Source organism: Bos javanicus, chromosome 7 (genome assembly GCF_032452875.1).
Source record: "Bos javanicus breed banteng chromosome 7, ARS-OSU_banteng_1.0, whole genome shotgun sequence".
Taxonomy (NCBI): domain Eukaryota; kingdom Metazoa; phylum Chordata; class Mammalia; order Artiodactyla; family Bovidae; genus Bos; species Bos javanicus.
In genome coordinates, this window is record NC_083874.1 from 95,997,999 (window position 1) to 96,021,627 (window position 23,629).

Here is a 23,629-nt window from a genome sequence, read left to right on the forward strand (position 1 = left end):
TTTCTGGGGTCAGAGATAGGGACATACGCAATACAAATGAATTAAAGATACTGTGTTGGTGGTTAGTGAGGATATGAAAATGAAGCACAGTAAGGAAAATGAGAATGACAAGGGAAAGGCTGCTTTGTATAAGATGGCTGGGGAAGACCACTGATAAGGTGGTATTTGAATACCATCTGGACGATGTGAGGGAACGAGCCATGTGGACTTCTAGGGGGAAAATGTCCCAGGCAGTGGGTATAACCAGTGCACAGGGCTTATGTGCAGACATCAGTAGCGTAGTAGGTCTGAGACTGCTGTCCTTAGAAAGGCATTATTGTGAGGCTCGACCTTGGCTAATTCCTGGCAGATTGGATGTGGGGAGAGTTCTCACCATTCCCTGATAAGAATGACTCACTGTGCCCACACTGTGCGAACAGTGTAGTTTATGGTAAATATCTGCTTTCCCTCTGGGAGTCTGGAATTTTGGTCCTTGCTAGCAGAAGATACTTGCATGACTGGCCCCCCAGTAAAAATCATGGGTACTGAGTCTCCGAGGAACTCCCCCGATAGCCAGGATTTCATACGTGTTGTCACAAGTGGTCGCTTGGAGAATTAAGTCCTCTCCATCCTGCAGAGGACTTTTGGAAGCTTGTACTTGTTCACCCCATGAGACTTTTCCCTTAGCTGATTTAGCTTCACGTCCTTTCACAGAAATATAAATCATGGTGGTGAATATGACTGTGTACTCAGTCCTGGTCCTGTGAGTCCTTCTACCATATCTGGGACTTGTTTTGGGGACCCACACAACTTGAGATGAAGATTGGTTGGCATGTTTAAGCACCAGCAAGGAGCCAGGGTGTCTGGAGAGGAATAAATGCAAGGGAAAATAGTAGAGGAAGTGAGAAGGATTATAAGGGGCCAGATCATTGTAGATCATCTTATTAGATTTGATAAGGACCTTGATTTTATGCACAGTGGAATGAAAGCCATCTGAGGAGAGGAGTACCATCGTATGGTTTATTTATTTTTGGAATAAGTCAGCCTTCAACATCACGTGGAATCAAGGTGACTAGTTGGGAGGTTGTTGTAATAGACCAGTAGCAAGGAAATGGCGACACAGATAAAGGTGATAGTAGTGAGCGTGATAAGCCATGTTTGGTTTTGAAATGTACTGTGAAGTTTAGTCCAGTAGAATTTGCTAATGGATTAGATGTCGAGTTAAGAGAGGAGTCGAGGATGACTTCAAAATTTTTGCCTGAACAGCTGGAAAAGTGGAGTTTTCATTTGTTGAAATGAGAAGACTATTGGAAGAGTATATTTAGGACAAGAAGGAAAAAAAGGTCAATTTTTGAGTAAGTTTAAGGCACATAAGTGGAAATAGTAGGCGTGTAATTGGATATGAGCCTGGAATTAAAGCAAAGTCTGGTTAGATATATAAATTTGGGGGTCATGTAAAAGCCCTGTGGTTGAGAAGATCAACAAGAAAGTGACTTTAGAGAAGAAAAGAAGTCTGAAGATTAAATGCCAGGGACACTAAAAGTTAGTCCTTGAGAAAATAAGGAGGATGCAGCAAAAGAGAGAGAGAGGGATGCCCAGTGCACAGGGGGGGAATCAGGAGTGACGTGCCAAAGCCAAGGGCAGGATGACTTTCACGGAGGAGCGAGTGATCGGTCATATCAGATGCTGCTCGTGGCTGAGCCTGAGAATTGACATTGGTTTGACACCGTAAGGCTCACCAGTGGCCTTCATAAAACCACTTCCAGTGGAGTGATGATGGGTGGAAAATGGCTCAAGAGGAAATGGAAACAGAGCAAATGAACACGGCAAATGCAGACAGCTCTTTTGAAGAACTGACTTTCCGAAGAAGGGACAAGAAATACGGTGATAACTGGAGGAGGCGTGAGGTTAAGGAAAGGAAGCACGACTTCTGTTTAAAATGAGAACTGCTGGGTGGTTTTTTTTTTTTTTTTTTTCCAAATGGGGTGTTGCAGTGTTACAGTGAAGAGGAAACGTTAGTGATGCAGAAGAGAGGGGGACTATTGGGCACAAGAATGACTATTTAAATTTATACAACAAGTACCACTGAAGTGTGATACAAAAATAAGAGAGTAATAAGTATTAAGTTCAGTTATATGTATCTTGTAATCTTGATGACTTAACATTGCTACATTTTTTTTATCAGAAATTCAGTCATTCAGAATTTTTTGCATTTGAGTACCTTCTATGTAGTAGGCATTATTTTAGTCATAGGAGTTGAGCTCCTAGCTTCTGTTTTTCCCTAAATTAGCTTACAGTCTAGAAGAGGAAATAAATACATCTTTATAGCAGATGCAGGAAGTGTGATATAAATTGCTTTTGAATGTGGAGGAGGTGGTTGCTGTTTTAAAACTGGGGATGGTGACATGCATCATAATATAGCGTGGCCTTAATAGTTCCACGTCTGACTCTGAATTATTAGTGTGTGCTTACTACCTATATACACATTCATATGTTCCGAACATATTTGAAGTGACTCTGCAAGAAGAAGAGAGATCTTGGATACTTCAGAAATTTGACACCTTAAAACTGGGAATTAATGTACTCTCTAGCAAAGAGACTTCTGAGAGTTCAGCTGTGTGCCCATGAAGTCAGCTGGGACTTCAAGCACAGGGGGTAGGGGTGGGGATGCCACAGAAAATTCAGCTATTTTTAAAGTTAAAAATATATGTATAAACACTTAACTTTTTAATATTAACACTGAAACATCGAGTAATCGATAGACTACACAAAATGGCCCATAGAAGAATTAGTGCACATAGGTATTTTTATTTTTTAACTTCTTTAAAATAATTTTTAAAGAATTAGTTTTTTCTAAAATTCTTTAAATTACTTTTTAAGACAATTTGGCCATAGTCCACAACTGGTTACATGAAACAAAATAACAACGAATTATAACTGGGTTATTAAAGTGTTTGTTTAGAATGATTGTATTTTGAATTTTAGGTTCTTATTTCTATAATCTTATTGTATTCTATTATTTTTGTCCGTTTTTCACTTTTCTTTTTTTTCTTTTTGGGAATAGGGAGCTTCCCTACTGTTGATGCTGAAAACTTACCTTAGTGAAGATATATTTCAACATGCCATTATTCTTTACCTGCATAATCATAGCTATACATCCATTCACAGTGATGACCTGTGGGATAGTTTTAACGAGGTAAGTGACCTGGATATTTTATTTAGCTCTTGAAGTAAGAAGAGAGGGGTTCTTGTATTTAATATTTTTGTCAGGTATGTAAATAAGCTATGGTATCAAGGACAGTTTTTAAGAGAAAGAGGAATGGAACTTAGTGTATAAATGTTTATGAGTAAAAGCACAGAATTAAAAGTCATGAAATGGAAGTACTAGGCTTAATTGCCAAAAAAAAAAAAAATTGCATGAGGCCTTATATAAGCACCTTTAGTCTATATCTTAATCTCTATTCCTACCTTGTAGGAAAGTTCTCTTTTCTAATGTTTTTGCCGTTTTTCTGCCTTCATTCGTGAATTTTTTGCTCTATACTTTGCCCTGTGACTCTTCCTGTCTTTGGTGGCCATACGGCCACTAAAGTGTTACAGATGACATGTCACAGTCTGGCGACCATAGCTGAGTTCTGCCCTCGGATCATTTTGCTGCTTGGATTTGGTTGTGCCTACAGATTCTAACAAGTAGTGTCATTAGTTAGAAGCTATGCTTTGTAACAGTGCCTGAACTCAGCTTGCATCACACGCACACATGCTGACTGCGTAGCCTTGATAAGCCTTTGAATTTGTTACCCTCATTGAGATCAGTGGTTTTTCATGTTTTGGAAGATCACAGACATATCTGAACATTTGATGAAAGGTATAGACATATTCGCCCCAAAATCCACAAAGATGCAAGATGTCACACACAGTTTCAAAGTTTTCTGGATTCTGGGTGAAGAACCCCTGCTCTGAAGCTTTTCCGTATGCTCTCTCTGCTTCCTTGCTTTATCTGAAATTTGGTACCTTCTAGTTAGTTATTAACCCTTTTCCCAGAAGATATATCTTCCCTACTCTCTCAGTTCTCTTTGAGAAGAAGGATCAGTCCTTATCACCTAAGAGTTGCTTCTAAATGATCGTTTTTCTTCTTATCATGTAGTAGTATTTCAACTGAAAGCCACATTATTTACTCTGTACTCAATGTATTATCTCCTGCCAGTTAGAATATATTTCTGCCTTCCTCACTGACTTCAGCTTTTGCATCATGGTGCTTTCCTATCCTGACCTAGCCCCTAATATTATCCTCACATGTTTCAGCATCAGCATCAAATTATGCACTGGCCTCTTCATTTCAGTTCTGTTTCAAAGACCCAGAAGTGCCTTGCTTTGGGGCAGTTTTGTTTTCTTCCCAACCCCTTGTCCAGAAAGAAATAGATCAGAGCCATTAAACATGTACGGTTAGTATCACAGTGCATTTAGAAAGATTTGCTCCATCCTTTCTGGCTTTAAATAAGTAGGTGTATGTCAACTGAGGTAAGGCCAGTCACAGTGGCATGATATTACCAAATGATTGTACCATTCTAAGTGCTTGATGATTTGAGTTGCTTGCAATTCAAATCCATATGTAATCTAGAAAAATAATTTCAATCATAAATTTAACTCACCGGCTTCAAAAATTGCTTCTTAATCATTGATACCAGATGTCTTAGGGACAGTAAGCTTTAGAGGGCCTGTGAACCTCTGACACTGGGTTCTAGATTTTATAGATCAATTCATGTATTTTGTGGGGAAGGGACTATGTGTCTAGGAAAAAGTTCACCACTGTTTTCTAGAGAGACCTAAAAGTCTGGGCAGCCGACCTGTTTATATTTCACTCCTCTGCAGCAGCTGCTGCTCCCATTCTAGGGCCCTCCCACAGGATGAGCTCTTAAAAAGATGAGCTTTACCATTTGTAATGGACTTCCCTGGTGGCTCAGATGGTAAAGAATCTGCCTGTAATGCAGGAGACCTGGGTTTGATCCCTGGGTTGGGAAGATTCCCTTAGAGAAGGAAACAGCTACCCACTCCAGTATTCTGGCCTGGAGAATTCCACGGACTGTACAGTCCATGGGGTCGCAGAGAGTCAGACACGACTCCAGTGACTTTCACTTTCACACCATTTTGTAAAAGCAGAGGGTCTGGGGAATAAAGAGAACTCTGGATCTACCTGACTAACAGGAATAAAAGTAGCGTTTCTAATTTCTCGCCTATGTATCCTTAGGCAAACCTTCTAAACAGTAGTATTGTGACCTGAAAGAGTGCTTATCCCTTCTTAGGGATTTTAATGTACCTATAGTTGGTGTATAGCATCTGTGCTGCCTTTTTCAACATATGCTGCCTCTCTCACTCTCTTTAGTTTTCACTTATTTCTAGTCCAGGTTACTTTCTTTTTAGCAATTGCTCATTTACCTAGAGTAGAAATATAAATTCAACTCAGCATGGGTGCATTGTGGTAGGGAAAGAGGGAAAGATACTATAAACTTTTTAGACTCTTTATCTCTGAGAAAAATAATCTATTCTTCTTTCCGTAGTTCACAAACAAAACACTAGATGTAAAGAAAATGATGAGAACCTGGACCCTGCAGAAAGGATTTCCTTTAGTGACTGTTCAGAGAAAAGGAAAACAAATTCTGTTACAACAGGAAAGATTCTCTTTGAACGTTAAGCCTGAAATTCAGCCTTCAGATGCAAGGTGAGAACCCACTGTCTCTCCTGCTATCTCTTTAATGCCAAAAAAGGGCAGTGCCAAAGAACATGCAGACTACTGTACAGCTGCACTCACTTCACATGCTAGTAAGGTGATGCTCCAAATCCTTCAAGCTAGGTTTCAGCAGTACACGAACCGAGAACTTCCAGATGAACGAGCTGCATTTAGAAAACGTGGAAGATCCAGAGATCAAATTGCCAATATTCATCGGATCATAGAGAAGAAAAGGAAATTCCAGAAAAACATCTACTTCTGCTTCACTGACTACATGAAAGCCTTTGACTGAATCACAACAAACTGTGAAAATTCTTAAGAGATGAGAATACCAGACCACCTTTCCTGTCTCCTGAGAAACCTATATGCAGGTCAAGAAGCAACAGTTAGAACCTTAGATGGAAAAACCAACTGGTTCAAAATTGGGAAAGGAGTACAACAATGCTGTATATTGTCGCCTTGTTTATTTAATTTATATGCAGAATACGTTGCCTGAAATGCCAGGCTAAAGGAATCAAGATTAGTGGTGGAAATATCAACAACTTTATATATGCAGATGACACCATTCTAATGGCAGAAAGTGGAGAGGAACTAAAGAGCCTCTTGATGGGGGTGAAAGAGGAGAGTGAAAAAGCTGGCTTAAAATTCAACATTCAAAAAATTAAGATCATGGCACCTGCTCCCATCACTTCATGGCAAATAGATAGGGAAAATGTGGAAGCAGTGACAGATTTTATTTTCTTGGGCTCCAAAATCACTGTGGATGGGGACTGCAGCCATGAAATTAAAAAAAAAAAACAAAACACTTGCTCCTTGGAGGGAAAGCTATGACAATGCTAGATAGCATATTAAAAAGCAAAGACATTTACTTTGCTGACCAAGGTCCATATAGTCAAAGCTTTGGTTTTTACAGTAGTCATGTATAGATGTGAGAGTTGGACCATAAAGAAGGCTGAGCACCAAAAAAATTGGTTTTTTTGAACTGTGGTGTTGGAAAAGACTCTTGAGAGTCCCTTGGACAGCAAAGAGATCAAACCAGTCCATCGTAAAGGAAATCAGTCCTGAATATTCATTGGAAGGACTAATGCTGAAGTCGAAGCTCCATTACTTTGGCCACCTAATGCAAAGAGCTAACTCATTGGAAAAGACCCTGATGCCAGGAAAGATTGAAAGCAGAAGGAGTAGGGGGCAACAGAGGACGAGATGGTTAGAGAGCATCACTACCTCAATGGACATGAGCAAACTCCAGGAGACAGCGAAGGACAGGGAAGCCTGGTGTGCTGCCGTCCACGGGGTCACAGTCAGATACAACCTAGTCACTGGACAGCAACAACAGATCTCTTTTGAACCCTCAGGTTAGAGTGTTTTTAAATGTATTGTGATCATAAGTTCTTAGAAAACCTAACAAGGTTATACCTTTCTCGAAATAACTCGAAAAATCTCACCTTCCTGGCAAAGAAGAAACCACTCAACAAAGTATGTGTAACTGACTGAACTATTGGAAAGAGTTAATAATCTTCCAGTGTTTTCTTTTTATTACAGCTCTCTGTGGCATATTCCACTATCCTACATCACTGATGGAAAAAATTACTCAAAGCATCGATCAGTATCTTTATTGGACAAGAAATCAGGTTTGACTCTTTTAACACTTTTCTGATAAATTAGAAACAGCATATTTTCTAAAAATCTTAACCAGGCAGCAGAGAGGAGATGACACTTTCCAGTGTGCACAGCTATGAGCTGGTTCTATGAGACACCTACAGAAAGTGTGGCTAAAGTGAGATTGATTCTGTACGCAATATCATACATAAAACTGGTCTTTCTTAATCACGCGAAATAAGGTCTGAAAAACTGCACTGAATATGCTAGCAGTTGCTGTAGAAAATAGCAAATGCTGTGTTTTTGTATTCACGATAACCATTTTATGTTACAGAGTAACAAGTAGAAGATGAGTTTCCAAAGGATACTCTGCTGTCCACTCTCTATGGTTGGGCTGGGCCCACTACTTTTTTATAAGCACCCTAGATGATTCTTAGGCATGGCAAAGGTTGATTCATGATGCAGAGTTGTAGTAAATAGTTACTACAAGATGTCCTGTAGACATAGTATACATTTCTTGATAATGAGAAAATAGGACTAGAAAGTATGGTTGTGGAGGGTGATAATAAAATGTACAGATTGTATATGCAGACCCACAAGGGGTCTATAAAAAGAAACTGAAATGTAGTTTCTGACCATCTGTTAAATACCACCAAGTGCCACGCCGTGTAGCATCTTAATTTACATCCTGAAAACATGAGGCTCTTGCGTTCTGCAGGACTCGTTAGTGGTACTTGAGATTCATGGAAAGGGAACATTTCTTGTTTGAATTTGGATCTGGTGTTCAGCCCTCTATCGCTGAGAGGGAAGTATAGCTTAGTGACGATACGACTTTGGAGCCAGGTTGCTTGGTTCAGTCATATGATTTTAGGTGAGCTATATGACCTCTCTGAGTCTCTTTTCCTAAGCTGAATGGAGAGAGTAATTGTACTAAAGTTATAGTGTTATGATTTAGTTCATTTAGTTCACATTAGGATTTAGTTCATTTATATGAAGCACCTAGAATAATGCCTGGCACTTGTCATGTGCTATAGAAGTGTTAGTTATCATTATTAATGTTACTAATGAAAAAAATAATTTCAAAGCGTAACATATCCACATTATGTAAAATCCAGAAGATGGAAAACAAAGTTTATTACTCTCGTAACTATTCTGATGACTATTTCTTTCTAGTAATTTTTTTAAAATAGTTTTTTACTTGGGTTGATGCTGTGTACATGTGATTTTTGTATTAATATTTTAACTTTCACTAATTGACTTATTCTTTAATTACTGCTGGACACTTGATTTACCACTTGGTTCTATTTTAAAAATGCCTCAATAAAATCTGAGTTTTTGAATGCTTTCCCATTATGAACTTTTCATAAGAATGCTTCTCAAAAATGATGGCTGTGTTGCCTTTTGTGGTTTAATGCATATTCCCAGTTGCCCTTCTTTTGTGTGATAATAACTTACAAGGCCAATTGAACTATATGAGCATACCAGTTGCATTTCGGTCTAACTGGAGTGTTACAGTAATTATTTAAAACATTAAGCACAACTGATGATGTCATCATATCTTTGATTAACACAGCATAGCTGGAGGTGCAAGAAATTGCTGCCTTCTCTGATTAAAAACAAAACCTCATACTTTCAGTGGGCCTTGCAAGCGGTCTCTGACCTAAGAGAGAACAAGTAATCCCATCTTGTATTTTTGAAAGGGACCAATACAGAAATTTTGCAAACCTCTCAATAGTATATAAGTTTTTGGTGGTATCAGAAATAACCAGACAATAAGAAATCTGCTTTTATTAGCCTTTTACTCTTTTGGCTCAGTTGGTAAGTCAGCTTTTTAAGTCAGACCCCAAAGTCATGCCCGTGTTTTCCTGCTGTAACCTTTTCTTTCTAAGCACTGTCTTCTTCCACTGCACAAAAATTGTATCAGCAGCTCAAGCACGCTGTGCTGCCTCCTGTCTCTGGGCCTTTGCACATGCTGTTTTCTGTCCTGGAAGAGCACTCTTGCCTCTTTTGACTCCCTGGTTTAATTCCTATTCACTCTTCAGATCTCAGCTCATCCACTGCTTGTTCTAAGGGGCACTCCCTCATCCCAAGACAGGTTAGATGCCTCCCTTATGTGTTTTAATGATATTTTCTACTTTTAATATACTCTGGTTGTTTAGTCCCTAAGTCATGTCTGACTCTTTCTCAACCCCAGGGACTGTAGCCCGCCAGGCTCTTCTGTCTGTGGGATTTCCGAGGCAAGAATCCTGGAATGGGTTGCCATTTCCTTCTTCAGGGGATCTTCCTGACTCAGGGATGGAACTCTAGTCTCCACATTGGTAGGCAGATTCTTTACAACTGAGCCGCTTAGTTATATCTGTCCCCACAGGAGATGTATCCCCCCATTGAAAGTGGATATCTTAGTTCCACAAGTCACTTTTGCAGTGCTGGCACCCTGTAGACACATAAAAACTTATTGAATAAATACATTTTAGTTTATAATGGAGTGACTCAAATGTCACTGTAAAAAGCTGTAGGAGCGGAGCGTTCAAAGCTTGGTGAAAGGGCAACTTCTGTTTCTCCGCATTTGAAAATATTCTTAGTAAAGGAGAATTTGTGACATGCACTATAATGTGGCCAGTTTAATCTAGAGGGGGAACTGAGGCAATGTATGACGAAAGCAGTGTCGGCCACTTCCTCTCCTCAGGCGTGCTGTTTACCTTTCCTGGCAGTTCAGGTTTTGAAAGTCCGCACTGCACATGTCTGTCCTTAGAAATGGTGTTTGACCCTGAGAACAGTTGAGTCTTCTTGGTTCCTGATGCTCCTGTGAAGAGCCAGTTTTGGTTTCACTGAATTTTAGTCTTCTCTTTTCTCAGAAGAAATGTAGCACAGACGGTGACACAGAGGCTTATTTTATGCCCTTATGACATTGGTACAATGTGTTAACTTGGTGGTCTGTTAAATCCGTAGTCTATTTCCGTGAGTTCTAATGCCAGGGTTTCTGGGTTAGTCCCTTAGTTCAGTAAGATGTAGAAGTTATATGTGGTCAATATTTTGGTCACTTTTTTCCCACGTCCACGGATTTTGAATGGTTAATAGTTTTTGTGCATAAGAAGGGCTGAAATGGGACTGTTTTTCTAAACCACCTGTTGAGGAAATTACACCAAAGTGTCTCCTTGTTCCATCTCTTCCTTCCTCTCCCCCACCCTGACCTCTCTCTCTCTCCCATTTTATTTTCAAACCTAACCTCTTTCGCTAGAGGACATTTTTATATTAAATCTACCTTGGAGCATTCATGTTTCTAGAAGGACATCACTGCACCATAAACATTTTTCTGAAACTAAAGGACATGGCACTGAAATGAAAGGCAGTTGAAAAAAGCGAGGAAGGGCATGTGATAGGATAGGATACTGATCACGCGCCTTTACCCCTGATGAAACAAAGGGGAAGAGAGGGGTATGGGAGAGAGAGGAGTGCTTCTGAACAGGAGGGGATGTAGTTCAACCGTGTGTATCATGCTAGCTCTCTGGAGCAAGCCATACAGGGAATTTTTCAGCTTTGTAGTAAAAACATGTCTTTTTTTGTTTCTGTGCTTTAATGTTTCTTTATAAAACAGTAGTTGAGTTTCATAACTCATTGACAAGTGTTTTTTTTAATCACTATTAGATTACTTAATCTGGGCTTCTGCCATTTAACATCGGAGTTACTCTTTTTTTACTGCTCAATGGACTGTGAAAATTGAACTGTTAATCTGTTAATGATTATAATAAATTAAAAACATATGAGAGTAGCTTCATCCACATTTGAGCTGCAAGATGTAGATACCTCCCTTGTGTGCAAAGCGGGTTTTTTTTTTCTTGATACCTGTGGTTTTAAGGTCCTCTATTGTGAATCATTCAGAAGACCTGAAAGAGACTAATATGTTGATTCTTTAAATGATAACTCTCCTCTCTAAGCTGTTGGCTGCACCGCTTCATATTCTGTCATCAAAATGACAGTAATAATTTCAAGTACGCTCCCAGCTGTGTTCCTCCTCTCTGCCATCTGGACTTGGCTAGGTTTACAAGATAGCGAGTTGCTTATCATCCAAGAGACTCTGTATTTCAATATTTTCCTATTTCCATCCAATGGGAAAATTGCCATGCTTATCATTCCTTGCCTCCTGTTTTGGGAAAGGGGGATTTGAAGCTCTTTGGTTCTTTTTCCCAAGGTCCTTTCTTGATAAAAGCCCTGTAGGAAATGGTTTGGTGACCTAGAGAGTGTTGATATTTTTGCATTAGCTACTGATAAAGTTAATTTCATTAGTCGTAGCTTTGTTAAAAATATATCCACTTGGAGCAGCTACTCTTACCAATGCAAATGTTCCTTAGAACTGTATTCTGCTTTAGAAAAGGAATAAACCCGATTAATGTGATTAATCTATTCCATCTGTTGCTATATCAGCAATAAAACAAATTAGTATAAATTTTTTTAATGAAAAAGACTGATTATCTGATACGTCATGTTAAGACATGATCAGAACATAAATCTTTACATCTTAAAAATCTTTGACAGTCTCAGAATTAGAGTAACTAAGGTATTAAGAAAATCTGATAAATTTAAATAATTCATGCTTTTGAAGTTAATCAGTCCTAGATTTCAGGTACTAAAAGGTTTAGATGTGTTTCCAAAGCATTTTATGTTTAAAAACCCTCATATATAATTATTATGATAGTAAAAATTTTAAAACAGCCTAAATATTTCCAAGTAGAAGATGGGTTAAACTGTGGTATGTCCCAAAATAAAATATCCTTAAGATTTTGAATCCTGCATATCAAGGCAGTGGGAAAATGGCAGGAAATGGAATCTGATATATGAAAAAGCAGCATAATATAATGTGTGAAATAATGTACATGGATCCAGTATATTAAATATTAATTCAGTTAAAATGTGTATAGGAAAAATCTTGGTAGGAAATATACCCATGATGCTTTTATTGTTTGAGTTTAATTGATTTTTCTTTACTCCCCTTTTATCTTTTAATTTAAAAACTGTATTCCCCACTTTAAAGTGGGGAAGAAAACTTACATCATAAACAGCTGCAAACCTTATTTAGATTTGTTTGAAACCACTTACCATAACGTAATTGTTTTGTTTATTCATTCATTAATGCACCAAATATCTCTTGAGTACCTACTAGGAACATTGTTCTAGGTCCTGAGAGATTAGCAGTAAACAAAGTAATGCTCATGGAATTATAGGCTAATAAATATTAAACCTTAAGATGCTTAGAAGCATACCCTTAACTATTGTTTTAAATTCACATCTTCATTGCCAACTTTAAAGGACGTTTCCTGGTTAGTAATTTTAAAGGTTGCAGTCAACTTTTGTAGTAATATTTTTAAGGTTGCCTTTTTTTAGCTTCTTATTGATCGCACATTAATTGAAGTCATTCCATATAAATTTCTAGCAATTCTGTTGGCATTAAAATGTAATGGTAGGGGTTCACAAAGTACGTTATCAGCTTTCTATTATTTTAACTCATTATTTCTTATTTGTGCCTAATGAGACATCTGTCCTTCCCTAATGTTTATTTTGCTATCTTTGAATTATGTGACTTTTTAAAATGGCTTCGTGTGTCCTTTCTTAGACTGTTAACATAACCAAAGACAAAAGGCTGAGAGGGAACACATTTTATATGCTAATAGATCATTTGCTTACTGTCTGCCCTGCGCCACACCCGGCACACACTCCCAGCGTGAACTTGGGAGCCAGTTGTGTGCACGTATGCCATGCACACTTTCTCTCTGGGCCTTGAACACTTACGAGTCCCTCTTTACCTGGCTCACAATACCTATATATCCTGAAGCCTCAACGGCGATGTCATTTCTCCCAAGAAATCTCTCCTAACCTTCCCTCAGGGCTGAAGCACTTCTACCCTGTTCTCCTACAGAACGCCACCTTTTCTTTTTCCATCGACAACGTGTGTATGGCACCCTACTCACCTGGTCACGATGGGTTGTAGGATCCAGGAGAGCAGGCACATGTACCTTGTTTACCATTAAATAAAGACTTGTTAAGTGAATAGGTGGTGATCTTTGGTAACATGAACATGACTGCCCTGGGAGGCAGACATTTAGTTTCTCGGTAGAAATAATATAAGTATTTTTAAATATAAAATAATAATATATAATATTATTATATTATTTATTATATCATAATATTAATATATAAAATAATAATATAATATTTTTAAATATAAAAATAATACCATATTAACTTTGAAACACAGTATGCATTTAATGCTTTTCTTTGCCTAACCTCTCTCTCTCTCATTTTGTGGTCTGTGTTAGGTGTCATCAATCTCACAGAAGAAGTGCAGTGGATCAAGGTCAACACCAACATGACTGGCTATTACATTGTCCATTACGCAGATGACAACTGGGAAGCGCTGATCAAACAGCTGAAAATAAATCCTTATGTGCTGAGCGACAAAGATCGAGCCAACCTCATCAACAACATCTTTGAACTTGCAGGGTAGCGTATGCTTGGCTTGGGTCTAATTTTGTTTCTTTTTTTTTTTTGAAATAAGTGTTCTTGAGGAAAAGGACATTTAAGAAAAGCAATTGAAAAGAACTAGCATGTATTGCCTGGTAGGTATAATTCATTTCGGAGAACTGAGAAGATAGAAGACATATCCCTTGTCTATCTAGAAACATCAGCACAAGCATATTGAACAGTTATATAATAAGATTTAAATCATGTTTCAAGACTGTAGATACTGACAAGCACGACACATAAATTTGCTGAATAAATGGATACAGAAGTTCAGGGTTTGCTTTACTCACGAGAAAATTCTTTTCAAGAAGCCAGTGTTTTCAGCGTAAAGCTTAGTGCTCATGTATTGGTATGAGACATGTCTTGAGAGCTGGCATACCACTCACCTCCCCAGCTGCCCGCAAGCTACACAAGCCCAGAATGGCAGTGACCTCATGTACCAATGTCCTCTGAAGAGGAAGATCACCGACTTAGGTCGTCAGTGGGTCTAGACACACAAAGAAAAGAAAGAAAGTGAAGTCACTCGGTTGGTTGTGTCTGACTCTTTGCGACTCTATGGACTCTAGCCCACCAGACTCCTCTGTCCATGGGATTCTCCAGCCCAGAATACTGGAGTAGTTAGCCTTTCCCTTCTCCAGGGGACCTTCCTGACCCAGGGATCGAACCCGGGTCTCCCACATTGCGGGCAGATGCTTTAGCCTCTGAGCCACCAGGGAAGCCCGAGGAACAAGGAAGCCCAAGCACCAGGGAACACTCAAATGCATTCCTTCTGACGGCTCTTGACCTTCCTGTTACATGGTGACCTCACACCATCTCAGCCATTGATGTTGTGATTTCTGTCAAGTGGTTAATTTTTTAAAGGTGTGCACTATAAATTCACAGTGGCCCTCGCCTGAACAAGTTTGACAAAATTCCCATACAAATAACAAGTTACTTTCTAATTCAAATCCTCTTTCTGCCATCTGATCAATATAAGTAACTAATGATAAGTAAAATTGGCACGCTTCATCATTTCTCATCTAAAATGTTACGATACTTTTCCTGAATTGGTAGCAGTTTACAGGTGACTTATAGAACAAAGAACTGAGCTGTTGCTCATCTTTCTCCTGAAAGGCGTCTTTAACCTTGAGTTGCACACGTGAAGTTAATCAAAGGTATTTAGTCTAATTTTACAGAATATTGGGCTTCTCTGGTGGCTCAGATGGTTAAAGAATCTGCTTGCAATGCGGGAGACCTGGGTTTGATCCCTGGGTTGGAAAGATCCCCTGGAGAAGGGAACAGCTACCCACTCCAGTATTCTTGCCTGGATAATTCCATGGACAGAGGAGCCTGGCAGACTACAGTCCACAGGGTTGCAAAGAGTCAGACACTTTGCAACTTTCACTTGACTTCACTGAAGACTATGGAGCCATAGGATACCTACCACTCAAAGCTTAAATTTTAGGTCTTCAGGATTCCCGCTCCCCCATCTAGCCATAGTTTCTCTCTCGGCATGCATACTTTTTTGGCATATTTACTTTTCTGGCATATTTACTTTCTTTGTTCTTTTACCCATTAGCCTAGGCAAGGTGTCTCTTCAGAGAGCTTTCGATCTGATTGATTATCTTAGAAATGAGACCTACACTGCACCCATCTCTGAAGCCCTGTTGCAGACAGAACTCATCTATAACCTCCTTGACAAACTCGGGCACGTGGATCTGGCCTCAAGACTGGTGGTAAGTCTGCCTTTTGCCAAGTTCTCTTTGTTGCTTGCCTTTACTGTTGTTATTCATGTGCCGTTCAGCAGTCACAGACTGAAAAAGCAGTTATATTCCATTTTCATCACTCTCCTGGTGCTGAAATCTTAGCTTTGAATCAACATGTCATTTCTCACCATGAGGAGCTGATAAAGGGTTAGCATGACGTATTCTTGTCTGAATATCAAAGTATATAGACTTCTGACACTGCTGTCAAAATGAGGTCACATGAAAAGAAAAATTTCTCTATCCAACTCTTGGTTTATTTTCATATAATAAATGCTTGGAATAGGCCTTTTTGCAAAGTAGGGCTCCCCATTCATTTCCTAGTGGTCATTATAAAATGACAACTATGTTTGTACTGGGACTATTCGGTTTTGGGGGTCCTCACTGATAACTGTCTTATTAAGGGTGGTGATGCTGGTTAATATAAGTTTCTTTGCAAAGCATTACTGGTTTTGGAGACTGTTTTACCTTTTTTAAAACCAATTGCCTGGTCTTAACAGTTGTTATTTTAGACACTTTTGGTATTAAATTTTCACTGTGTATTTAAAAGCTTGAGAAGGAGTGACGAATTCTTTGTCTTATCTAATTCTCTGAGTCACATTCAGACAACAAGGTTTGCTTTGCCAACCAGTCAGGTTTTCCAAAGAGCAGGCAAAAGCCAGCTTTCAGGAAAAAGGTGATGGACCAGGAATTAGAATAAGTCTTTTAGAACTTTGGCATCCTCACTGGTAAAAAGAAGGGGCTAGATTGCACCTTAAAAAAAGAAAATCCTCTTTTCTGCTGTCCTACTGTGCATCCCCTGTAATTCTCAGTGATGGGGAGGGAGTACAGGGCAGGGGGCCATACAGAGCTTGAAAAACCCCTTCCTTACAAGTTTCTGATCTGACCTGCAAGGAGCCACCCCCGCTCCCTACCCATAAGTGAGATGCTTCAGTTAGATGATTTCTGAGGCATCGTCTGATTACCAAGATTTTTGTCATTCTTCTATTTCATAAGGCTTTCAACTTCCAACCTTAATAAAAACCAGCGCCTGGAATGTGACCTGGCCCGTAGTGACACTCAGTGAATGTGGGCTGAATGAGTGAGTGGAACATAGAAGAGCAAGTGCACTTCAGCGCTTACTGTACCCTGCACACCCTGCTTAGTGCTTAATGCAGATAACCTTGTTTAACTTGCACACAGCAGCAGATTTCTACCCTCATTTAACACAGATGAGGAGACTGAATGACTTCTCCAAAGTCAACTTGCCTCGTGAATGATGAAGCTGAAGACTCAGGCCCAGATCGCTTTCACTCCAGACCCTCCTCTTTGTGTTATAAGGCCGTATTTTCATGTGTTCTAGCTTGTCATCTATCAGAGGATACTCTTTTATTGGAAGAATCAAAGCTGCTTCTTGCTATATTTTCCCCTTTTTTACACTGATATTTTAAATTAAAACAGTTTGAAGGCTTGCTAAACTTCATGATGGCATAAGTCCCTCTTCTGTCTCTCTCTATTAATGTGTTGAGGGCCTGGTGTCAGGAGGCATTTGATAGTTAATTCAGGCTGGCTATGTGCTGAAAGCTCAGATGCTGAACTCAATTCCAGCAGTTAGATCTTTTGAATATCTTCCTGCTGTGACACTCAGCTAACTCTGCATCTTCATCTCAAATGATGATTTCCAGTTTGCCGGGCAAGTATGTGTTTACTCAGGACGTGGTGGAACGTACCAGTCCGTGAGACTGGTGGTTAGAGAATCGGAACAGGAGGCTTAGTGTGTGTTTATGAGACCTTTTACCATTGTACGTCTTCAAGCACTTGACTGGCATGACAGTTAAAAGTTATGAGGAATTAAAAGTTATGACAGTTAAAAGTTAAAAGTCATGATGGCTTTAATTCAGGAACAAGAAATTCTGTCTCTAAAATTCTTGTTCTGATCTTAGGGCATTCGAATAGGATCAAAATTCTCAAGATATGAAATTTGACCCACTGTAGATGAGATTGGAATGGCAGAACCTTCTGAGACCTTGGATCCAATCATCAAGTAGTAGTTGGGATTAAGACTGATGACAGATTAATTTTTTAAGTTAGTGTCCTGAGAGCATTGTGTGCATTTATTGGTCATTTTGTTATTTAGGCTACACAGACCCGTGTAACACACATTACCTATATATCACATTTTGTGATGTCTGCTCTAATATGTGATGGCTGGAGTCTGGAGGCATATTTGAATTGTGTCAAATTGTTCACATCTGATACTAAAATCTGATCTCAGCCATATTCCTGTTTCATCACTTATAACTCTCGTTCTTTTACATATGAGGAACTGGTGGGATAAACCTTTTGTAATAAAAGTTGACACTTCACTTTTAAGCAGCTCAGCTGACCCAAGAAAGAACTCCTGGGAACATCAGTGTAAAATTAAAGCAGTAAATCAAAATGTAATAAATAACATAAGGGCCAGCATCCTGCCCTGTTTTATTTTTAAAGTCATCCTGTGTCATTGTTGTTGCATTTTACTGCATGTACATGCATTGTATGACTCATCAATTTATTCCCTCTCCCTACCATCTTCACTTTATGAAATCAGAGGATTGAATTCTGATACCTAATGGGTTTAGATTTCAAAAAATTAATGTAGAATAATGAAAAAACAGGTTGAATTTTACTTATAAAAGGGAAAGATGATTTGAAGCACTTTCTGTGGTCTATTAACATTAAAATAACCTCGATTACTTACAAAAATATTGAAATTATTGAAATATTGAATAAATTGAAATATTGAATTACTTACAAAATATTGAAATTTTTAATTGAAATTTATAATTGAAATTTTCTAAAAACAGAACTATTATTTTTTAAATAAAGTCATTTATGTTATCATTTGATTTTTTTTTTTTTTTGGCTGCACTGCATAGCTTGCCGGACCTTAGTTCCCCAATCGGGGCTCAAATCTGGGGTCTGGCAGTGAAAGTGTTGAATCCAAGCCATTGGACCACCAGGGAATTCCCCTGAAATATATTTAAAAATCAACAGTTTGGGGACTTCCCCTTGACTCTTGGGTATGGGCCGTAAGTAAGAAAGTTACACCCCATAACTGCAAAGGAGTAAATGCCCAGGAATTGGCTACAGCATCACTTGAGGTTTCCCTCCCTTCCAGTATTTTGAAGTGCCGTTTTCCCCACTGCTTTCTTTGTTTTAGTATAAACTCTCAAGAGTGGTTGCCATTTTTCTCCACTGAGTTGTTGTTGTTGTTGTTAATGGTTTTGCAAGTACAGGGGGTTTCTTTTTTGTGTCTCATTCTAACTTTGTTTCTGTTTGACAGTTATGAGTAGCTTGTCACTCTTTCATTTGTCATAATGCCATCATGATGCCCGGAGAAGGCAACGGCACCCCACTCCAGTACTCTTGCCTGGAAAATCCATGGATGGAGGAGCCTGGTGGGCTGCCGTCTATGGGGTCACGAGGAGTCAGACACGACAGAGCGACTTCACTTTCACTTTTCACTTTCATGCACTGGAGAAGGAAATGGCAACCCACTCCAGTGTTCTTGCCTGGAGAATCCCAGGGACGGGGGAGCCTGGTGAGCTGGTGTCTGTGGGGTCGCACAGAGTCGGGTACAACTGAAGCGACTTAGCAGCAGCAGCAGCATCGTGATGCCACTGAGGTCAGGCCAGCGGAAGACAGCGTGTGCGGTGCAGTCACGGGCACGCTGCAGGGGTGCCCACACTGCTGTTAGCTTCCGTGCACCATCAGTCAGCGTGGCAAGTAGCCTTTCCCACCACTTCACACCCTCCCGTGACTGCAAGCCTGCGCTCATTCCACAGGGCATCTGTTCGCTGTTTCATTGCCTTTGAAACAAGCAAACAGAAGGGAGTTGACCTGTTATTACGAACTTCGCATCCTTCTTCTTATACGGAGGCTTTTTTCAAAACCACTCTCATAGTCCGCTCCACAAGAGACTTACTCAGACCTCAGAGAAAGGTCTGCTGAGAAAAAAGGCCTCAGCAATTTAAAACTTTGCTACTAGGATTCATTTTAAGTACCGACAGAGGCACTCTAGAAGAACATTATGCTCTGTGAAGAGTTTGAACTAGTTTGGAGGGCAGTTAAGAGGCACTGTACACGGTCATCTGTGGTGCTTGAAGTAAGACCGGTCGTGGGACAGTTCCAGTGCCGGTGACAGAAAACCCGCTTGTGCCAAGAACACTGCGGGAGGCACGTCTGTGAACTGGCTTCATTTTGATCCTCCTCATTTGTTGCCATGAAAGGTATCTTAAAAACACCTATAAGCATTTTTATATTAGGATTTTGGTGACATTCACAAATGCATATTTTACGTGATGATTTTTAAAGCTCCCTATGCCCTCTTTTCCTTCCCTCCAGCACAGCTTGGAGTATGGAAATAGTTGCACACATTATGAACAGCTTTCATGCTTTTGTCATGGGAGGAGATGAAAAAGAAATGAGAGATCTGTTGGTTTCTTAAAACCATTGTTGTTGTTGTTTTAGTAGCTAAGTCGTGTCTAACTTTTTTTCAACTCCATGGACTGTAGCCCACCAGGCTCCTCTGTCCATGGGATTTCCCAGCCAAGAATACTGGAGAGGGTTGCCATTTCCTTCTCCAGGGGATCTTCCCGACCCAGGGGTAGAATCCATGTCTCTGCGTTGGCAGGTGGATTCCTTACCACTGAGCCACCAGGGAAGCCTTAATACCATAAATACTTATTTAAGAATGAGATCTCAGTCAGAGGTAATTATAACAATGGACTTTAATTGTAGATGATTTTACTGAATAACTGGTAATTTTCTTAAGTGTGATAAGGTATTGTGGTTACGTAGGAGAATATCCTTATTTCTGAGACTTGCATGCTAAATTATTTATAAATGGAATCTCATGATATCTGTAACTTGCTTTCATATGGTTGAACTAAAACCAGAAAAACCAAGTGTGTGTATATTTGTGTTATACACAAATGTAAGAGTATTAACAAAACAGTGACTCTGACATATGGCTATTCATTTTACTATTCTTGTGGCCTTTCTGCAGGCTTGAAAATTTTCAAATAAAAAGCTGGGGAAGGAGGAAAAATGACTATAAACAACCTTTCTTCCCTGTAGGCATCATTTTCTTAATTTGATTAGATTAACTTGTTAGAGCATCAAGCTAGATGATACTTTAAATATTCCTTTAAAAATGGATTCAGAAACATTGAAGCACCTACACATTCTATTTTTCTCTCATTGCTTAATGGATTTATGGATGCTAAAGTCAACAGGTCAGGAAGTTTCAGCTTTCTTCCAGCAGTGGTTATAGATGATACTTCTTGGCAGGAAAGCAACTTCTAGCTGAGTATACACAGAAGAAAGGTTCCCTACTGCACAGTCATTAATTCTTTCTGTCCTATGTCATTAAGTCCACCTTGGCTATAGCAACCTTATCTATAGCCTCAGTGATATTGAATGGTTTCATCCCAACGACATGTGAGCTTCATGTCAGTTGTTATTTAAATGAGTAATATCTATGTCCCTCCCCCTTTTTTTTCTTTTTTGGGTAAGTGTAGGAAAAAAAGAGCTCTTGTCCTGATTTTCCCGGTTGCCGTCATTGTTATTACTCTGTTATAATCCGTTCTGTCTCTCTAGAACAAGGTATTTAAATTGCTTCAAAGCCAAATCCAACAGCAGACTTGGACTGACGAGGGCACCCCATCTACTCGAGAGCTCCGGTCGGTCTTGCTGGACTTTGCTTGCGCGCACAGGCTGGAGAACTGCAGCGCTGCTGCCCTGAAGCTCTTCTTTGACTGGATGGCGTCCAATGGCACTCAGAGGTGATGTGTGCTCTCTCTCGCTCTTGTGGGCCCCACAGCATGTAGTGCATCCAGGATCTTTATGTCCTGAATCATAAAGGTTATAAAGCCGAGCGTTAAGTAGGTGAACTCTATGTACCTGATTCTCAAACCAGACTGTTGTTTTAATTGTGCTCAAATCCACATAGACTTTAGTATCCTGATTTTTAAGTGTGCAGTTCAGTAGTGTAAGGGTATTCACATGGTTGTGCAACGAATCAACAGAACTTTTCCACCTTGCAAAACTCCCCATTTTCTCCTCACCCTAGCCCTTGGCAGCCAAGGGATTCTGTAGGAGTTTTACTGCTCTAAGTACCTCATATAAGTGAAATCATACAGAAAGTGTCTTTTTGTGCCTGGCTTTCAGTTCAGTCACTCAGTCATGTCCGACTCTTTGGGACCCCAGGCTTCCCTGTCCATCACCAACTCCCGGAGCTTGCTCAGACTCATGTCCATCGAGTCGGTGATGCCATCCAACCATCTCATCCTTTATCATCTCCTTCTCCTCCTGCCTTCAGTCTTTCCCTGCATCAGGGTCTTTTCCAAAGAGTCAGTTCTTTGCATCAGGTGGCCAAACTATTGGCGTTTCAGATTCAGCATCAGTCCTTCCAATGAAAATTCAGGACTGATTTCCTTTAGAATGGACTGGTTAGATCTCCTTACAGTCCAAGGGACTCTCAAGAGTCTTCTCCAACACCACAGTTCGAAAGCATCAATTCTTCAGCATTCAGCTTTCTTTATAGTCCAACTCTCACATTCATACATGACCACTGGAAAAACCATAGCTTTGACTAGACGGACCTTTGTAGGCAAAGTAATGTCTCTGCTTTTTAATATGTTGTCCAGGTTGGTCATAGACAACCTAATAATGTCCTCAAGATTCATCCATGTTGTAGCAAATGTCAGAATATCCTTTCTTTTTAAGGCTGAGTGACCCGCTGGATGTATATACCACATTTTGTTTTATCTCTTCATCCACTGATAGACATTTAGGTTGCTTCCACCTTCTGGCTCCTGTGAATAATGCTGCTGTGAACATAGGTGTACAAATACCTCTTTGAGACCTGCTTCATTTCTTTCATATCCAGAAGTGGTATCGCTGGGTCATGTGGTAGTTCTATATCTAATTTTACAAGAATCCCCATAATGTTTTCCAGAGGGGCTTTACTGCTTTCCATTTCTACCGGCAGTGTACAAGAGTTCCTCACGTCCTTGACAACATTGATTCTCTGGGCTTTTGATAGCCATCCTCCTAACAGCCTGAGGCATCAAGCAGGTATCTTTTAATTTAGGAATAAAACATAGCAGGTGGCATTAGCAGTTAGTAGAAATGTGTTTTATGATGATTGCTTTTCTCCAGGTTCAAACACCAGGTGGAGACTTGGGTGTAGGGTGTTGGGGTAACCTGATGAAGCCCTCTGAGATCTTATTAAGACAGAAGACTGTGCTCCCACCCCTGCTCTCGCCCCTCCTGCTGCATTTGCTGGTAGATTTCTACCATGGGACTTAGCGCGCTGTGTTACGACGTCTGTCGTTCTATTCTTGATGACAGCCCGTGAGCCTCCCAGCAGGTAGTGACTGTGTCTGAGTCTTCTTCCCTGCTCACAGCGTCCAGCCGGTTGCCTGCCTGGTTCTTTGTGGGTGAACAGTAACTAATTACTGTATTGAATTCATAAGCTTTTTAGTCGCATCACTAGGAAAGGAGCGGCCATGGGATTAATCATTTTCCTGACAAGTAATTATACAGTGAAGACTCTTTAGTATTACCTGCTCAGTCCCCCAGAGCACTGCCCCTAGTCAGTTCTTGCCTTTGTATTCAGTGTTTTTTCCTGGTTGTTCTCATATCAGACCACCTGTCTTACAGCCTGCCTACAGATGTCATGACGACCGTGTTCAAAGCTGGAGCAAAAACTGAGGGAGGCTGGTCATTCCTCTTAAGCAAATACGTCTCTCTAGGCTCTGAAGCAGAGAAGAATAAAATACTCGAAGCTCTTGCCAGCTCAGAGGATGTACGGAAGCTTTACTGGTATGAAGCCACCAAATGAATATGATCTATGGAAACCAAAAACATAAGACCACAGAGCCCCTTGGGAGGGGGGATCCCCTTTTCCTCTCTTTGCTCACAGGCCAGGCCTGACCCGGGCAGGGTGGTGAGGAGACCCTCGGGGGTTGGGGGGGATCCCCCTTTTCCTCCCTTCGCTCACAGGCCAGGCCTGACCCAGGCAGGGTGGTGAGGAGACCCTCGG

General features: G+C 40.1%; 1 protein-coding gene across 3 annotated transcripts in view; it reads left to right on the plus strand.

Annotated features, from left to right (window-relative positions):
• LNPEP (leucyl and cystinyl aminopeptidase) overlaps window positions 1–23,629 on the plus strand; it is a 102,589-nt gene that overhangs the window by 66,732 nt on the left and 12,228 nt on the right. For 2 of the 3 annotated variants that reach the window (XM_061424456.1, XM_061424457.1), the window contains 7 exons: window positions 3,044–3,175; window positions 5,532–5,692; window positions 7,244–7,332; window positions 13,612–13,795; window positions 15,375–15,531; window positions 21,181–21,365; window positions 23,248–23,409. In XM_061424456.1, the coding sequence (XP_061280440.1) occupies window positions 3,044–3,175; window positions 5,532–5,692; window positions 7,244–7,332; window positions 13,612–13,795; window positions 15,375–15,531; window positions 21,181–21,365; window positions 23,248–23,409 (1,070 nt within the window). Of the gene's footprint in view, window positions 1–3,043; window positions 3,176–5,531; window positions 5,693–7,243; window positions 7,333–13,611; window positions 13,796–15,374; window positions 15,532–21,180; window positions 21,366–22,743; window positions 22,955–23,247; window positions 23,410–23,629 lie in introns of those variants that run through there. The other variant, XR_009737741.1, reaches the window with a different exon arrangement.